At 40.0% G+C, this 18,674-nt stretch overlaps 1 protein-coding gene across 8 annotated transcripts in view; it reads right to left on the bottom strand.

Annotated features, from left to right (window-relative positions):
- LOC131240175 (uncharacterized) overlaps positions 1 to 16,580 on the bottom strand; it is a 29,885-nt gene extending 13,305 nt beyond the window's left edge. Inside the window, exons 1-11 of one of the 8 annotated variants that reach the window (XM_058238259.1) lie at positions 16,390 to 16,547; positions 16,201 to 16,256; positions 15,323 to 15,356; positions 11,281 to 11,379; positions 10,983 to 11,131; positions 6,102 to 6,140; positions 5,908 to 6,000; positions 5,679 to 5,777; positions 4,970 to 5,062; positions 4,130 to 4,213; positions 3,579 to 3,644 (exon numbers count right to left, since the gene is read on the bottom strand). In XM_058238259.1, the coding sequence (XP_058094242.1) occupies positions 3,579 to 3,644; positions 4,130 to 4,213; positions 4,970 to 5,062; positions 5,679 to 5,777; positions 5,908 to 6,000; positions 6,102 to 6,140; positions 10,983 to 11,131; positions 11,281 to 11,379; positions 15,323 to 15,356; positions 16,201 to 16,256; positions 16,390 to 16,465 (888 nt within the window). In that variant the 5' untranslated portion in view covers positions 16,466 to 16,547. Of the gene's footprint in view, positions 1 to 3,578; positions 3,645 to 4,129; positions 4,214 to 4,969; positions 5,063 to 5,678; positions 5,778 to 5,907; positions 6,001 to 6,101; positions 6,141 to 10,982; positions 11,132 to 11,280; positions 11,380 to 15,322; positions 15,357 to 16,200; positions 16,257 to 16,389 lie in introns of all 8 variants that reach the window. The other 7 variants (XM_058238263.1, XM_058238262.1, XM_058238261.1 and 4 more) reach the window with 7 other exon arrangements.
- Positions 16,581 to 18,674: the final 2,094 nt, after the last annotated feature.

The raw sequence follows: 18,674 nt of genomic DNA, 5'->3' as shown, positions 1-18,674 counted from the left end.
AAATGTCATGTACACCACATTGAAATTGGTAGGAAACACCATTTCAGCATGTTTCCAAAGTCAACCTAATCTTTCGATATCATCAACTGGTATGTAATGCAGGAGCATTTTCATATCGAGCTCGAGTAGGGTCGCTTGTGGGATGCAGGGGCACACTCGGGGTGGGTGCGGCCCACGGAGGAGGTCCCGTGTTCGAGACTCCTCACTGGGGGTGATTAATGCAGGAGCATTTTCACATCGGGCTCGAGTGGGGTCGCTTGTGGGATGCAGGGGCACACCCGGGGTGGGTGCAGCCCACGGAGGAGGTCTCGTGTTCGAGACTCCTCACCGAGGGTGATTAATGCACATTTCACACCAGGCTCGAGTGAGGTAGCCCGTGGGATTCGGGGACACGCTCGGGGTGGGCGGCCCATGTGATTTGGGGCCTACGAAGGGGGTTCGGCCGAGGTCCTAACCCATGCGATATAGGGCCTGGGCTATGAGATAAAGGGATTAATTCACCATACTCTAACAGTTCAAGCTTTTAGAGCAAGTGGTTAATTGTCCTACGAAAAATCGGTACCACAGCAGGAGGTCTCGTGTTCGAGACTCCTTACTGGGGGTGATTAATGTAGGAACATTTTCACATCGGGCTCGAGTGGGGTCGCTTGTGGGATGAAGGGGCACACTCGAGGTGGGTGCGGCCCACGGAGGAGGTCTCATGTTCGAGACTCCTTACCGGGGGTGATTAATGAGCATTTTACACCAAGCTCGAGTAGGGTAGCCCGTGAGATGCGGGGACACGCTCAGGGTGAGTGGCCCATGTGATTTGGGGCCCACGAAGAGGGTTCGACCGAGGTCCTAACCCATGCAATGTGGGGCCTGGGCTATGAGATAAAGGGATTAATTCGCCATACTCCAACAGTTCGAGCTTTTAGAGCAAGTGGTTAATTATCTTGCATTAAATTGGTATCATATTTAGAAGTTCGTTGTTCACTTGGCTTTTCCTTTTAACCATGATTAATGTAAGAGCATTTTCACATCGGGCTTGAGTGGGGTCGCTTGTGGGATGCAGGGGCACACTCGGGGTGGGTGTGGCCCACGGAGGAGGTCTCGTGTTCGAGACTCCTCACCGGGGGTGATTAATGCGCATTTCACACCAGGCTCGAGTGGGGTAGCCCGTGGGATGCAGGGACACGCTCAGGGTGGGCGGCCCATGCAATAACGGTGCCCTCCGATACCGATACGGATACGGAGGTGTAATGGCCTGTAACAGTGCAAAATTTTTTTGCCAAAAAAACATGGATTAAATTCGAAATATTCTAAGCATTCCAAATATGCATTCATTTATAAATTAGAAAATTTTTATGGTGGTGTAATGGTCCACTCTTTGGTGAGAAGTTGTATCGGACTGTCTGATGAATTTATGAACCAGATAACTTAAATTTGACTACAAAATTCATATATTTAATTTTATAAATATCTAATTTATATACTTAACAATTTGATATCATTTCTCCTAATAGTTCTTTTAAAAAATGAAATTAAATTCAGGTAGATGGCGTTGCTAATTTGGGGCTGACTTGGAGGACCAATCCATGCCCCAAATCAGTCTCAAATTATTGCAATTTATGGCATTATTCCACTTATGAATTGGAGGACATTTATTGGATAGTGAATCATGAAAAAAATCAAAAGGCCCTAATTAAAAAAATAAGCGTCTACAAATTAACAATTAAAACTATTCTAACAATTTGATTTTGGCATGGTGAATTAGCAATTACAGTTAATAATTTAATTGGTAAATTCTAAGTTAATACATGTCTCGTGTACAATTTTTTAAGGGCCCGAATTTGGGGGGACCCGAATTGTGAAGTGCAGCACACGAGTGTCAAAGTTTTTTGGGCCCCACCCGTGATGAATGTGTTATATCCACACCGTCCATCCATTTTGCCAAATAATTTTAAGACATGAGCCCAAAAATGAGGCAGATCCAAAGCTCAGGTGGACTGCACCATAAGAAACAACAATAATTAAATGTCCACCATTAAAAATTTATTGGGGGCTACAAAAGTTTTAAATCAAGCTGACATGTGTGTTTTCCTTTCATCCACGTCAATGTGACCCAATTAAAAGGTTAGATGAAAAATAAACATTACAGTAGACCCTAAGGAATTTTTAATGGTGAGCATTCTATAACCACTGTTTCCTATGGTGTGGTCCACCAGAGATTTGGATCTTACTAATTTTTTGGATCATAACCTAAAATAATGTGGCAAAATGGATGGATGGCATGGATAAAATATATACATCATGGTGCGGCCACGCAACACGTGTACAAAAGCCTACCACGCACATTTCTTTGAAAGTGGATTACATTGTATACCTCAATGACATACCTGTATTAACATCAGTAAGTCCTGTGGGTCTGATCATGACGTATGTATTATATCTAAACCGTGCATTCATTTGACGAGCTCGTCTTAAGGCTTGACACTAAAAATAATACAGATCTAATTATCAAGTGGACCACACTGCAAAAAGCAGTGGGGGATTGAACGTCTACCATTGAAACCTTTTTTGGGATCACAGAAGTTTTGGATCAATATGAAATTTGTTTTTCCTCTTCATTCAAGTCTTTTTGACCTTATGAACAGATTGGATGGAAAATAAACGTTATGGTGGGCCTACGAATTGTTTAACGGAGAAAATCATTATCTCCGCTGCTATTTTTGGTGTGGTCCAGAAGATCTTTGGATATGATTCATTTTTTGGGTAATGCTCTAAAATAATATCTAAAAATAGATGAACGGTGTAGATATAACAAATACGTCACTGTGGAGCCCACGTAACTTTGATCTCCTTTGAACCGTTCGTACAACTCAGAGCTCGAGGAGTGTCAGTGCTCGTTTTAAGTCAATCGGCTTCCGATTTCAGACGAAAAAGACGGGAGAGAGAGGGTTTCCGATTTCAGATGAAAAAGACGGGAGAGAGAGGGAAACCGAAAATCAAAAGAGGGAAAGAAAAGAGAGAGAGAGAGAGAGAGAGAGAGAGAGAGAAGAAGAAGAAGAAGAAGAAGAAGAAGAAGGAAGAGGAGGCCCGCAGCCGCAGTCGCAACAGGGCGAGAAGAAGAAGAGGAAGGAGGAGGAGAAGAAAAGAAGAAAAGAAATTAAAAAAAAGGTATGCTTTTTTTTTTTTTCCTTTTTTTTTTGGCCCGTAATAGCCGTTCTTTTGGCCTGTAATGGGCGTAACGGCCGTTACAGTCACAGAATCGGGGGGGTGCCCGTTTCGACCCCATATCGCATAACGGTGTCGGCCGTTACCGTTACGTATCGGTCGATACAGCCGTATCGTAACGGATACGAGACACCTTGGGCCCATGTGATTTGGGGCCCACGAAGGGGGTTTGGCCGAGGTCCTAACCCATGCGATGTGGGGCCTAGGCTATGAGATAAAGGGATTAATTCGTCATACTCTAACAGTTCGAGCTTTTAGAGCAAGTGGTTAATTGTCCTGCATCAGTATGGATATGCCAGCATGTTGATTCCAGGTTTACCATGTCTGATTCCTTTGTATTACATAATAGTAATAGGCGATACCTTGTCCATAAGCCAATAGCCAATGGTTGGCATGTATTGCACCAGGTACATGACGGCAAGAACAGGCTGCAAAGAGAGAATGAGTATAAGAGATCATCCAATATATATATATATATATATATATATATATATATAATTAACAGCAAATTGGGGGGAAGTGATTTCCTCACAATAAACTAGAAGCAAGACCGAAATGATTTAAAAAAGAAGAAGAAGCTACGGAGCAAGAAGCAAAGCTCAGGAAACAACATTCAGCTTTGCCCTCCTGAACACCCCGTCAGGGCAGCACCAAGATTCCAAAAATACAATGTATTGATCACAAGATTCGGAATATTTAAGAACTGAACTCCAACTTCTACAGAACAAACAAAAAACTGATTGAAATTGTTTCATTTGCTCTTTCTCAAATATTCTCACTCTTCTACAATACAATAGTGCAATGTAGATATTCTCTTCCATATGTTTAGCACGTAGAATTGGAATGTTATACAGAAGATAATAATTTAAAAAAAAAAATTAAAAAAAAAAAAAAAACATTGCATGAAAATGACCTGATTCGATATCCAAACTTCCTTTAGCCCATGCGTTGCTGCTACGATAGTTAGTTCTGCACACCTTTCCGATGTCACACGTTTCTGTTAAAAGACATGGGTTTAGATATAGGAGTGAAGAACCAAAGGTGATAAGCAAATTGTGCATTCTTGCAGTTTGAAATTTCTTTTCCTCTAGCAAATTGCATTCAAACCTAGTTGCAAAAAATTCCTACATTTATTCCACAAAATATCCAAGGACTTTTCGCATATACCTTGCTATGTGAGATGACTGACAAATAATAGAGACCTGGGTTTGTTAGGAAGTGAATAGTGTTGACTCCTGAAGCACCTAATCCCAACAAGGGGGGTCTGTAGTTCGCTGATTTAAAGGTCCCCTCAGAGGACGAGGATGCGACAATAAACTTCCAGATTGAAAGATCCTAATCATATCTTTGGCCCCTCACCGGAGTGTTTCTGTATTGTTCTCTTAACTGTCTATTTGTAGGGCCAATTATGAAGGATTGGAAGCTTCCCATCTTAGAGTTTGGGGCATGGACATTCCACTGTGGGCTCCTCAGCCCAACAGTCTGGATCACCAAACCACACATGCCACTTGTATGAGGTAGTGCATCAAGACACTATTCACATTCTAATGCATCAGAACCCAGTAAAATCTTGAGATTACTGTTTTTTCCATAAATAATGTGAATTGGTTTGTCACTAGCAAGCTTTTGCATCAAGGCATTGAATACCATTTCGGTTATTCAATTCACATCATTACCAATAAAATTTTAAAAATAAATAAATAAATAAAATCACATCAGGAAGTATATGGATTTAAGAGCACACAGTACCCACCCCTCTCTGTTGTGATGAGCTCTCTCCAGAACCGTTTGATGTTTCTATTGGTCCAGGACAAACAACAGTGACCCTAATCCCTTTCTGAAACAACTGTAATCAATATGACAGGCACGGGTGGAACAGGTTAACATAGACTGCATTGTTATACTGACGATCAGGACTTTGAAAGGAAGGCTTTTGAATTACCACATAATAAATCCAAATTATTGTTTATCAATATAAACTAAAAACAACTGTGAGGGCATCAACAAAGGTAAACTAAAAATAACTGTGAGTTATTAAACTAAAACATTGGGCACAATTTAAAAAAAGAAAGAAAAGAAAATTGAAGTAACACTCAGTAAAAAAAAAAAAAAAAAAAATTACATTAAAAACAAGGTCTGTGGTCTTTATTTTCTTACTGGCACTTCGGAATTAAGGAATAAAAACTCCATTTCAGGATGCAACTAGCATGGGGCCCAAAACCAGTAGAGTGCATTCTAACCAAGTGCATCATTCTGTCTCAGTTGCACAATATAGGGGCAAGTTGGCATTTACTCCTTTCATTCTCCACCAAAACCAAGTAGACTCTGTTTTGGCTGAGTTTTGATTGCATGTTCAACAAAAACAAACAAGGTGGAGGTAACCAATTGCATTGTCATTCAGAAGTTGCAGGCCATATAACATTGAGTAAAAGGATACCCACAAAGCCAATTCACAAATATACCTCCGAACGCAAAGTATGGAAGTATCCATTTATAGCATACTTAGAAGCAGAATACACGGCCTGACCTGGTGCAGGTGTCTTCCCTGCAGCACTGCTCATCTGCATATCAAACATTGTTGAACAACAGAGGATTAGAAATAGCATGATAGAAAGGAACTATTTGAATTAGAAAATCATCTGACAACATCGAGTAAGTGGATTCATTTTTTGAATGGTTTTCTCAACATACCACAACAAAATGACCCCTCCCCCTTTTCAACATGAAAGGTGCAAGGAGCCGAGTGAGAGTTATTGTCCCCAGGACATTTATATTGAATGTAGCCTGGTAACAAAGAGAAAAGTTCCTGAGATGACTATCCCCAAAGGAGAAGAAAAGAAACGAGAAAAGAAGAAGCAAAAAGAGTGAACTGTTATTTCATATACCCGAAGAGCTTCCTCAGTAACGTCCAAAGCCGTTGACTTCTGCAAGCAGAGATGTAAACCGCTAGAAGATAGTTAGAGACCAATAGTCATTTTATCTTCTTACGTACTACTTGCAGCATTGCACTCAATGATTTCATCGTGAATTTTATTTGGACAAAAAGAGTATTACCCTCAGCATCTGCATGAGGGCAATGTTGTACAAGTTCCATATTATCAGTTTAACTTAGACGGGCAAATTTCCGCGTCAGACCGCAATTTTGGAGAACCCAACATGCACATGTCCGCACAGTTATATAACAATAATATTGAAATCGAGAGTCTAGGAGGGAATTTGGCCGCCCCCTTTTAGGAGGAATTTGAGGGATCATGAAATCGAGAGTCTAGATAACTTATTGTTTCGCTTGCAGGGATTTCAATGTACCCGGAAGTGGAAGACACGATATTGTGGACGCTTAGCATGTCTGAATCCTTCTCTGTTTGCTCTTTTGGTTCCCTTTCAGCTCCGAAAGTTCTGGTGAATCAATGCCCTACAAGTGTGGTTTGGACTTACGGATCCCCCCAAAGGTTGCAGCATTTGCTTGGCTACTAGGGAGAGGTTGAGAACTCACGATTGATAATCTTCAGTAGAGGGGTATGATCCTCCCAAATATATGCTTGCATTGCATGCAAGACTCAGAATCAATAGATCATTTGTTCCTGCATTGCCCTTTTGCAGCGTCCATTTGGTATGGAGTCTTTGGCTTAGCTGAGGTCTATTGGGTGATGCCACGATCTATGGAAGACTTCTTCACTGTTTGGCATGGTATGGAGGGTGGAATTTTAGGCAGGAAGAGATGGAGGCTGATCCTTCCCACAGTCCTTTGGTCCACTTGGGGTGAGAGGACCAACCAGTGTTTTCGCAATAATAGTATTATGGCACCAGGGGTTTTCAACAGGGCTCTTCTATTGTTTCGAGACTGGGCGCCATGAGTTTTTTTGTTGGAGTTGTCAGTGGGCTTTCCACAGCGATGGGGCCAGCTGTTTTTTTTTTTTTTTTTTTTTTTTTGACGCACACCCACACCACAATGGGTACTTGAACCCATGGCCTCTGTGTTGAAATTCTTGTGAGTCTACTGCTAAGCCATGAGTAGAGTTAGGTAGTTTTTTGCTCTTTTTGTTGTCTGCTTTCTTTGTTCCTGCTGTTGTTTGTTTTCCTTTTTGGCTTTAGCCTAATAAATATCATCTTCCAAAAAAATAATTTTGAAATATAAGCTAATAGAAGCATGAGATTCAGTAAGAGTAGATAGAGATAAATATCTTAGAATTAGATTGATAGAACAAAAATACTACCAACAACCAAGGAAAGAGGACATTTCAGTTTCCTCATCATACATACTTCACTTGTCCAAAGCAACAACTTATTAAAATTTGCAGCTTCCTTGTTACCTAGCATCATGTATAGCACTAATAGAACCAGTCAATGGCGATTAGATTGAACCTTAACCTTGTAACCCAGACACTACACATAAGAAACAGGGGACTTTGGAAACCTGGAAAGCCAACATCAACATAGATACATGATGATATTTAAAAATTTACTATTAGACACATTTTAGCTCATATATATATGAGAAACAAAATAATTACATGCATAAATTAGAAAAATAAACATACACACTCTTTAGGAAGGCCACACCGTTAAACCAAATTACAAGTGTGGCCAACCTAACAGTAATTAGGGTTGCCTTTTTCGTCATCCTCATGATGGGGCCACCCTTTTATATGGTTTGGATGTCACACAAACACAACATGTTGGAATTTATCCTCTGGTTGGGCGGTAACTTAGCAGTCCAACTGGTTGGACACAAGCATTCTCTCTGCCATATGGTTGGATGTCACACAAACACGACATGTTGGAATTTATCCACTGGTAGGGCGGTAACGTGTATACATATAGGGAAAAGGTACTATGAGGTTAACCTTATGGGATCTTCCCAAAAGGTTGAGCTTTGTGGTCCCACCATGATGCGTGCCTCAGTGGACATCCACCCATTAAAACCTTCATGATTGTTTGTGAGGCCCTCCCTCCCTCCCTCCCTCTCTAGTAAATATAATATAGTACAGAAAAACTACAACATACAAGAATAAATAACAAACTAAATACTGCAAAAAGAACAAATGACAAACTAGTTTTCTTTTTGTAGTTGTCTTGACTTGGGTTGGGGCCTGTTTGGTGAAACTTATTTTCTGCACTTATATTTGAAATGGGTTGTTTTCAATAATTTTCCTGATTCAGATTGTTTGGTAAATCCAAAATATAATCTAGATTTTCACTGAAAAATTTGAATTTTTTAAAGCGTCCTTCCTTTGGCTTAATGCTTAATGTTGAATGCGGTAAGTGATTTCAAAGTTAAAACTTTTTTAAAATGGCAACTTTACCCTCTTCTTACAACATGCAATGCTGACTTTGATGGAAGAGTAAAAGCCTAATTGACATGGCAAAGTTCTTTGCCTTATCATGATGTGTGTTATATTTACACCGTTCATCCATTTTGCCAAATCATTTTAGGGTATGAACCAAAAAATGAGGCCGACCCAAAGCTCAAGTGGACCACCCCACAAAAAGTTGTGTGGACAATGACACCCACCATTGAAACCTTCCTAGGGCCGACCATGATGTTTCTTTGCCATCCAATTTGTTCATAAGGTCGCACAGACCTAGATGATGGGAAAACACAAATACCAGCTTGTAGGCATTCAAGAAGTTTTCAATTGTAGGCATTCAATCTCCACTAGTTTTTGTGGTGGTCCACTAAAGCTTTGGATCTGTCTTATTTTTGGGCTCATGACCAAAAATAATATGAAAAAATGGATGAACGGTATGGATCTAACAAATACATCATGGTGGGGCCATAGAACTTTGCCACGTCAACACAGTAACTAAGGTGTCGTGTCATGGTTCCGCAATTGACGCGGATTTCCTGCCAAAGCCTTTTTAACAGGAAGTCCTACGATGGGATGCTAGGTGGGGCCCACTATGATGTTTGCGAGAAATCCGCCCCGTCCATCCGTATTGCAATCTCATTTTAAGACTAGCGTCCAAAAACGAGTTGGATCTAAAACTCAAGATGGCTTCATGAGTGGAAATAGTGTGTATTCAATGACCACCGTTGAAACATTTATATGCCATAAAAGTTTTGTATCAGGCAAAGTTTTTCGTTTTTCACTTCATCCCAGTGGAAATGAACTTATAAACAATTTGGATGGCATATAAACAACAAGTAGGAGCCCAGGAAGGTTTCAACGATAGGCATTTCTTTCCGTAATTTTACCTCTCGTGTGGCCCACTTGAGTTTTGGATCCGTCTCATTTTTTTGTTGTATGTCCTAAAATGAGCTTGCAAAACAGATGGACGGGGTGGATTTCTCAAAAACATCATGGTGGGCCCCACATAGCATCCAGTGTAGGAACTTCCTATAAAAGCAATCCGTGTCCTCCACAATCCTTGGGAGCAAACTAGGTACCCAAGTTACATTTTATTGGATGTTGCCATGATCGTAGGCCCACCTAAAAAAATATTTTATATCCACGCAGTCCATACGTTTTTCTAGCTCATTTTAGTGCATGGTCCCAAAAATAAAGCATATCCAAATCTCAAGTGCACCACATCATAAGAAAAAGTGAGGATTGAAAGTCCACTGTTGAAACATTCCTAGGATCACCGAAGTTTTGGATGAGGCTAATATTTTTGTGTTTTCAGTTCATCCCAATAGGAATGACCTTATGAATGGTATGGATGGCATATAAACATCATTCAGGTTTATGTGACCATATGAACAGGTTGGATGGCAAACAAACATCACGGTAGGCTTTAGGAAGTTTTCAATTGTAGTAATTCAATATCCACTACTTCCCTATGGTGGGGTCCATTTGAGCCTTTAATATGCCTCCCTCTTGGGCTCATGCCCTTAAACGATATGTCAAACTGGATGGACGGCGTGGATAATATATATATATATATATATATATATATATATATATATATATATATATATATATATATATATATATATATATATATATATATGTGTGTGTGTGTGTGTGTGTGTGTGTGTGTGTGTGTGTAGGCTAATTGAAACTATTTTGTTGGTTGAATGATGGATGATAAAGATTTGGTGGCGTGCACACCTATAAAATAAAAATTTGTACATGTGTGGCCCACTAATTCAATGGGGCAAGAATATTTTTTCCTAGCCAAAACTTTTTTTAAATTAAAGGTCATAGAGGCAAAAGTATGTTGTGGATGGGATAGTAAAGATGAATGGTGTAATATTGTGCTTGTATGAGACGTCATGGTCCACCAATCAAAGGGTTATGTGATTATTCTATCAAGAAGAGTATAGCATATGGTGCATCAATTTAGGGGTCATATTTGAGAGATATATGTGGATGGGGCATAGGTGTGCCAAATTTGGTAGTAAGGCAATAATATGTTTTGTCTCATATTCTATAAAGGATAGAGTTGAGCAATAAGGGCAAATATGACAAATTGCCAATTTTCAGACATTTGTGGTTTGTTTTTACCAAACAGGTTTTTATGAAGGAATTAAAAAACTTATTTTCATATATCAGGACGTTTTTCAAACAAATTACCAAACGGATTTTTCAGTACTCATTTAAGTACTTGAATTCAGCATTTTAAGTTTTCAGCAGCTAAATTAATTTTCAGACCTTATTTTTCAGTTTACCAAATGGCACCTTGTTGTCTAACACGGGTGTAAAGTGTTGCACTTTAAGAAATGGAGCATCCTTGTTACAAGTTACTTAAAAAGATAAACAATATAATGCAAGTATGAGAAGGCCAGCTTGGGTTTGTCAACAAGATGAAAGATAACCACTTACAGGGCGTTCATAGGCTGCATTGTGGACCATATATTCAACACCAGCATCAGGAAAGAAGGACTCCGCTTTCTCCACGGCTTGAAGGAGAGAATCTTCACCAGATGCCAAATCCAGAGGTAAAACTTTTACTTCTCCAGGTGCATGTTTCCCTATTGGCAAACCAACAAGAAATCAGAAAACAAAAGAATATTAAAGCATAAGAAGCATAAGTCATATGCATGTTTTCTTCAAAGCTTCTAATGCTTCAACAAGTGACAAACAAAGGTGTTCACATACGGCTTTGGAGAGTGTAATATACCAACAAGTTCTGCTTTGACTCGCTCCAATTCGGCTTCATTGCGTGCAGAAAGGATCAGCTTAGCTCCTAGTCTTGCAAACTGTTTTGCAAGAATTTCCCCTAATGATAGAAGGTAACATTCGTGTCATGCATCTTCATGGTATTACAAATGTAGTCAGATTGCAACATCAACGATGGACTGAAACTCTGTAAATATATTTAATGGGTAAGATCTTTTGCAAAGCGTAACCAAGGACGATGCACACCTATCTCCAGCCATCCAAAGGTCGTGCACGAGAACACCAACACATTAGAATTTGGAAATGCAATTTTAAAAATACCATATTCAAATGAGTGTTGGATTCCCATTATTGTCTTTTTATGATGGGAGATAGGTCTGCAATGGCACTCAGCATGCACTGCTTGCACATCAGTTAGCCCCATGTAATTCCATATGATAATGCAACCATGATCAAGGACCAAGAAGGTATAAATCTTGGGCCGCACTGAAGACTGAGGATCCTTTGGGACCAACTTTCCCAAATCATCTGCTTTCTTATTACATTATTGTTCCTTATCTGTTGGTTGTTCAATAAACATGGACTCAAGTAGGAGATTTGTTAGGATTAGTTTAGGATTTTGATGAGGCCAAGCTAAAGACTCTATATATACATGCAATATGGAATTTTTATATAGATAGTGATTGATTATTTTCTCTTCAAACTTTGAGATTTTCTCAGTTTCTCCTGCAAGCTTTGTTTAAGGAAAGCGTTGTTTTTCTTGTTGAGATGCTCATGGAAATTCATCATTTTTTAAGGTTTTACATTGTCCCATTGTTGAGCCTCTCACAGGGTTACCTGAGTTGGTTTTCCCACACTGATTCCTCAGTGTTTTCCCGTCATCCTTGCTACTGCCGTACATGTCGTCACATCAACCTGAATGGGTCATGTCATAAATTGTCTTAAACTTTTGATAAGGACATCACTTCACGTACACCTTTGTGTACGCATCAGAGAAGGAGGCGGGCTGCACCGATTTCCCTGTGGTTAGGCGAGTACCCGTGATTGTGCTGAAGACCCTATGTGCATGTGCGAGCATCTGGAAGACCCCACACTGGGAAGTTGCACATGGGCTGCTATATGGAGTGATCTAAACCGTTTGATTGGAGGGACATGACGATCGGGTCATTGGATCGCATGGATCACATGATTGAGCCATTGATCGTGGATCGTCCACATCAGTTTTTTAGATTTTATCTTTTAAGAGTTAGTTTTGATTATTTTATGTTTGGACATCTTTATGAGTGATTTAATAGATTCTCTTTAGACTAGGGCCATTTTTATTAAAATTTCATAAGATGATGTTTTTTGTAATTAGTGAAACTTGGTGAAGCTATAAAAAGAGGGTGGGCGTGTGACTCTCTCCCTCATTAGGTTTTGTGAAAAAGAAAGAGAAATTTGCTCTTTTCTTCTTCCTTTTCTCTCATCTTCATGAGATTTGAAGATACTTCCCTGTGATTTGGAAGAGAGATTGATGCGAGGCTAATCATTCATCAACGGAGGTGTGAGGTCTCCATCTATCCCCACATTATCATCTCTCTTCCATCCATCAAGGTATTTTCTTCGAGTTCTTCAACTCTTCCATCATAAGTCTTCATCTTCTTCTAAACACATCTTTCCCTTGCCTATCTACCATTCAAACCCTAATCGACCTAAACCCATCCATCCAACGCCACACGTGTGACCGTACAGCCACATATGTGAATCCTTGCCCTTTTTGGTTTTCCATCACCCTTAAATCAAAACCCTCTTATCTTTTCCCCAAATCCCCTTAACCAATTCACTCAATTTATTCCTATAGTTCTCAATCTCTTTTAACCCTAATTTCACCCTAAGGTGTATTAGGTCTTCTACTTTGAGATTGATTATACCCTATGCTAATTGGATGTCCTTACATCGATTAGATCCTAGTTTCCTTTTATTTAATGATCTTGTGTGACGATGTTGGTAACTTAGGTTAGGATTATGCATGATGTTCTTTTGGTTTTCATGGTGTCTGTAATGATTATGGTAAGGTTTGTGTTTTTTTATTAATTATCTTAATTTTGCTACTTGATCTCACATAATAGTTGGTTCATGCATCGGTCCTGCATCAACTTTTTTCCTAAAAAGATTCTTATTAAAGGGAAACAATCAAATGAAAGAACTATCTACAAGATTCCAAATACCACTAGACTACAAGTGTATGGATTTATACATTTTGTACAATCCAGTGTTTTAAATCGCTTCGTCATGTAGTGTGTAGCTTACGCTATGTCGCAAAGCTTAACCTTAACACTATATAGCACATGAAAATAGCTTTAGTCATGTGTAGCCTATGCTACATGCTAATTTTGCATATGCTACATAGCCTATAACACACGCTATGCAGCTTACACTACAAGTTACTTTTCACTAAAACATTAAAATCAATTAATGTTTTCAATGATTTGTTATATTTTCCATTTTTTAAAATAAAAATTAGTTAATATTTTCAAAGATTTTAGTAAATTAATATAAGTAATAGTATTAAATCAGCTAGGTTATTCTTTCTTTACCTTTATACTTAATTTGTCTATTTTTCCTATAATCATTTTTTGTTTCAATTTTTTTTTCTTATTATTTAGGCTGGTTTGGTCACACCTAAATTTCATTATTAATCAAACTGCATTCTCCAACCAGTCGATAATCGAGGCCATCCTATTGGATATGTGGGTCCCATAGTCGAATAGGAAACTTAATTTGGTTCTGGTCTTTGTTTCAATTTTTTTTCCTTCTTATTTAGGCTGGTTTGGTCACACCTAAATTTCATTATTAATCAAACTGCATTCTCCAACCAGTCGATAATCGAGGCCATCCTATTGGATATGTGGGTCCCATAATCGAATAGGACACTTAATTTGGTTCTGGTCTTCCATCAGGTTCCTTATTTTGGACAAGAACTTCAATCAGGACCTTTGGATGGGACTGATCTTCAATTGGGAAGAAAATCGGACCACTCATAGACCTTTCTTTGATGATAGTTTGACTGGGTTAAATGATGGCGGGCATTCGTCGCAATTTATTAAATTTTGGCATTCATTCACTGTACATGCACATACGCCACCCCAAACCATCCAAATCACAGCCCCAAATTTCGGATGAAAGCAGCTCTGACATCACACTGGCTGGGCGACTTGAACCAATTGATTTTTTTCCATTGAATTTGCACCACCGACCATTTTCTTTCTAACAAACTATTTGATGGGCACTGCTCAGATGGTTAAGATTTTCCAATTTGTATGATTTTCGAGCTACTTCCCATCCAAAATTGGCCATGATTTGAATGGTTTGTGTACATGTATGGCATATGGATGTTGGATGAGTCTGCCACTTCAACTAGGACCAAATTGGCATTACTCTGAGAGAGAACTGTTTGATCCTCCTAGATGCTTAGGAACACATGCAACCAATCTGGACTCCAGGCTGTCCACTAGTCCAGCCCAGACTTCACAGGGCACCATGCAAACTCACACCAACTAGTTGTTCTTATCCATCTAAATGATTACCTTCTATTTTATAGCCGTCAGTTTTCCAAGCCATGATGGGATATGGTTAATATCATCTAAAAGAGATCCTTTGAAACCATAAGCAATCAATGATGGGCGAACCATATGAACAGTTCAAATTGTTGATTTGAACTATTCGTCCACAAAATGTCTTGATGGGCCAACCAAATGAACAGTTCAAATTGTTGATTTGAACTATTCGTCCACAAAATGTCTTGATGGTCCATTTTATAGACAATTAATTTACTGGTTAAAATCATCCGATCAGTGTGATTTTGCATGGTGGCCCATGAAGTTTGGGCTGGACCAAATGGACAGTCCAGATCGGTCGATTGGACTGTCCATGTGTACTTATTGCACCATGAGCTACAAGCTCGACAACTCATAGCGCTGACCATTCATGTTTGAGCGAATTTGTTTAGAGCCATTATAGTAAAATAAAATAACAAAACCAAAATGAGAGAGAGAGAGAGTCACCAATTCCACGGCTGGCCCCTGTAATCCAAACAACCTGAGCACGACCCAAATTCAGAATATAAATTAGAATAAAAAATAAAAAAGCGCACGTTCATCTTGAAATTAGATTCAAATATTAGGGGTTGTTTGGATGCCTACAAGTTCTGTAAGTGGGAAGTGACTTACACAGGTAAGTCACTATACAGGTGGTGTTTGGGGGAGTAAATTCGGCTGTAAGTCACTTTCAGCCAAAACTGCCAGGAGACTTCATGGGGATGGGGGGTGAGAAGTCACTTTACATGACTTACAACCGAAAGTCACACACAACTTAAAAACGCATCCAAGTGACCCCTTAAGGCACGTTTGGATGCTCAATTGAACTGAACCACAATTCATTCACAAATGGCCAAACTGGCCACCACGATTCTAATTCCAAGAGAATAATAAACCCCTATAGAAGGATGGAGAGCCAGAGACCCTCCTTCCCCTCTTATAGAAGCTGATCAATGGTGCGTTTCTCCCTCTTCCCCTCTTTTTAATCATCCGACTGTTGAGCCTGTAAGTGACTTACAGGGAAGTTACTTCTCGCCCCCATCCCCCTGCAGTTTTTTGGTAGATTTACCTATAAGTGACTTACAGGTGAATTTTCTCCCCCAAACACAACCAGTAAGTGACTTCCCTGTAAGTAACTTACATTTTAGCCAACTTACAGGCATCCAAACAGGCCCTAAACTTCAACTCCATGCATTTCAAGTAAGACTATAAAGTTTGGAGGTTAACTCCACTTTGCCATTTACTCTTTCTTGAATCGAGTTATCGCAATTCAATTCAATTGAGCATCCAAACGTAACCTAAAAGATGACGACATGGGAAGGAAAAAAAAAAAGCAGCAGCATCACCTTATCGTCGACTTCTTCCCGCTTCGCATGCCCTTTCGATAACAGAGTAAAATCCCCTAATATCCACCAAAAAAAAATTTTAAATGAAGAAATTGGTGAATTGATGGTCGAATTGAATACTTTCCAAAGAGAAAAAGCAATGTGAAAATGGAGGAATAAGAGCAGAATGTAGGGTTTTGAGAAGATTACCCTCTGCAGTAGCGAATCTGGCAAAGAGAGCAAGGATTGCAGCGAGGATGAGAGAAATCAACACCAGAAATAGCATTTTCAGCTGTCGAGGGCGAGAACCGAAGGAAACGATTTTCTCAGAAGGCTTTGAGCGAGAACAGATATCTCTACTCTCGGTTCTGTATTTTCTTTGGAAGCGGATTCTGTACTGTGAAAACTCTGTCGGGCCCACCGAGATGTATATGTCTTATCCACTCCGTCCATCCGTTTTAACAGATCATTTTATGGCATGAGCCAAAAATTTGAGCATATCCAAATCTCAAGTGGACCACACCACAGGAAACAGTGTAAATTGAACGCCTGCCGCTGAAAATTTCACAGGGGCCACAGAAATTTTGAATAAGATATTTCTGTTTTTCCTTCATCCAATGTCATGTTAGATGACAAATAAACATCATTGTGGACCATCGGAATGTGTCAACGGTGGATATCATTATCCCCACTGTTTCCTGTGGTGTGGTCCACTTCAGATTTGGATATCCTTCAATATTGGGTTCGTTTTATAAAATAATCTGGAAAAACTGATGGACGGTGTGGATAATATGCATACATCCACGATGGGCCGCACAGAGTTTGCTCAGAACGAAATCTGCTTCCCCTTTCATTGTTCTCGAAGCGCGCCTCCTGCTACCGTACGCGCCATGCGAAATCCTGACGTACGGTGTTAACGTGATCTGGGGCGCGGATTGCGTCCTACCGCCGTCCGTCTCCAGCTGGGAACAGGCAGGAGCTTTGAGTGGCCACTGTGATGTATAGGTCTTATGCACACCGTCCATTCATTTTTTTCCTTATCATTTTAGATTATAAGCTCATTTTTGAGGAAGATCACAAGATTAAGTGGACCACACCACAGGAAAAAGCAGCAATAATGATTCTCACCGTTCAAACTTTTCTAGGGACCACCGTGATGCTTATTTTCCATCCAACCTATTCATAAAGTTACATAGACATGGATGAAGAAAAAAAAAACAAATATTAGCTCCATCCAGAACTTTTGGGCCCCGCGAAGTTCTCAACGGCAAGAGCTTAATCCTCATTTTGTAGTCCACTTGAGCCTGGATCTGCCTCATTTTTCTCTATACATATAAGATACGAAAAAAATAGATGGACGGTGTGGATAAGACCCATACATCACGGTGGCCACTCAAAGCTCCTGCCCGTTCCCGCTGGAGACGCGCGGAGTAGGACGCAATATCCGAGCAGTTGATCCGGTTTTCAGGTGGGCCACACCACTTATGGTCGTTGGGCGAAGATGGGCGTTTATGGTCCGAGTACCGGAATCGTCTACAGGACGACAACACCTGTTTCATGCAGCTGAGTAAACCACCCCATCCCTGTGTGGCCCACCATGTTTTATATGTAAATCCACTCCGTCCATCATCAGGTGATAACCATTATTTGAACCGTACACGTTAAAGATCAGCCTTAAAGTATTACGATGGACCATACCAATGGGAACAATGTAGAACTGGTCCTAAAACCTCCAAGTTCATCTGGTGTGGTCCACTTGATATTTTGACCAGGCTGATTTTTGTATTTATATTTCATCCCAATGAGTTACACTTGATTAACAGGTTTGATGAAATGCATGCACCTCAATGGCCCCACACACATACGTATGGTTGACATTCCATCCTCATCTTCCGTGTTGTGGTCCACCGGAACCGTGGGTCTCCTTGATTTTTTTTTCACAGGTCTATGAATTAAGGATAGAACCTGACAGACGAGTGAATTTCACAAATACAACTTGTTAAACACCCGGATCCATGGTTCAAGTGGCAGACTGAGTAAAAGATACTTCGTTTCAACACTGATGTCTTGGCATAGATTCCTTAGTAGGGGTGGATAGCAGTGAAGTATGATCTGAAAGTGGGTGTACTAACAAGCTAACAAGGAAAAAACAAAAACCTACCTTGTTAAGCCCCACAAGCTGAGTGAACTCTCAAGATCTGTGGGGCCACCATGTTTTATACCTAAATGCATCCCATCCATCCATCCATTGAGAACCATTATGTTAACTGTGAAAATAGATGATCAGCTCGATAAAAAGCTCTGGTGGGCCACACCAATGTAACAATGTAAAACTGCCCCCAAAAACCTCTCATGTATCAGGCTGATTTTTGCATTTATATTCCATTCTAGAGCTAGACCTCATTGATGGGTTTGATGAAAAATACACGCCATGGTGCCCCACATACAAATCTATAGTCGGCATCTCATCTGTCGTTTCCTATCGTGTGGGCCAC

Source organism: Magnolia sinica, chromosome 3 (genome assembly GCF_029962835.1).
Source record: "Magnolia sinica isolate HGM2019 chromosome 3, MsV1, whole genome shotgun sequence".
Lineage (NCBI taxonomy): Eukaryota > Viridiplantae > Streptophyta > Magnoliopsida > Magnoliales > Magnoliaceae > Magnolia > Magnolia sinica.
This window is presented reverse-complemented; position numbering and strand designations above follow the sequence as displayed.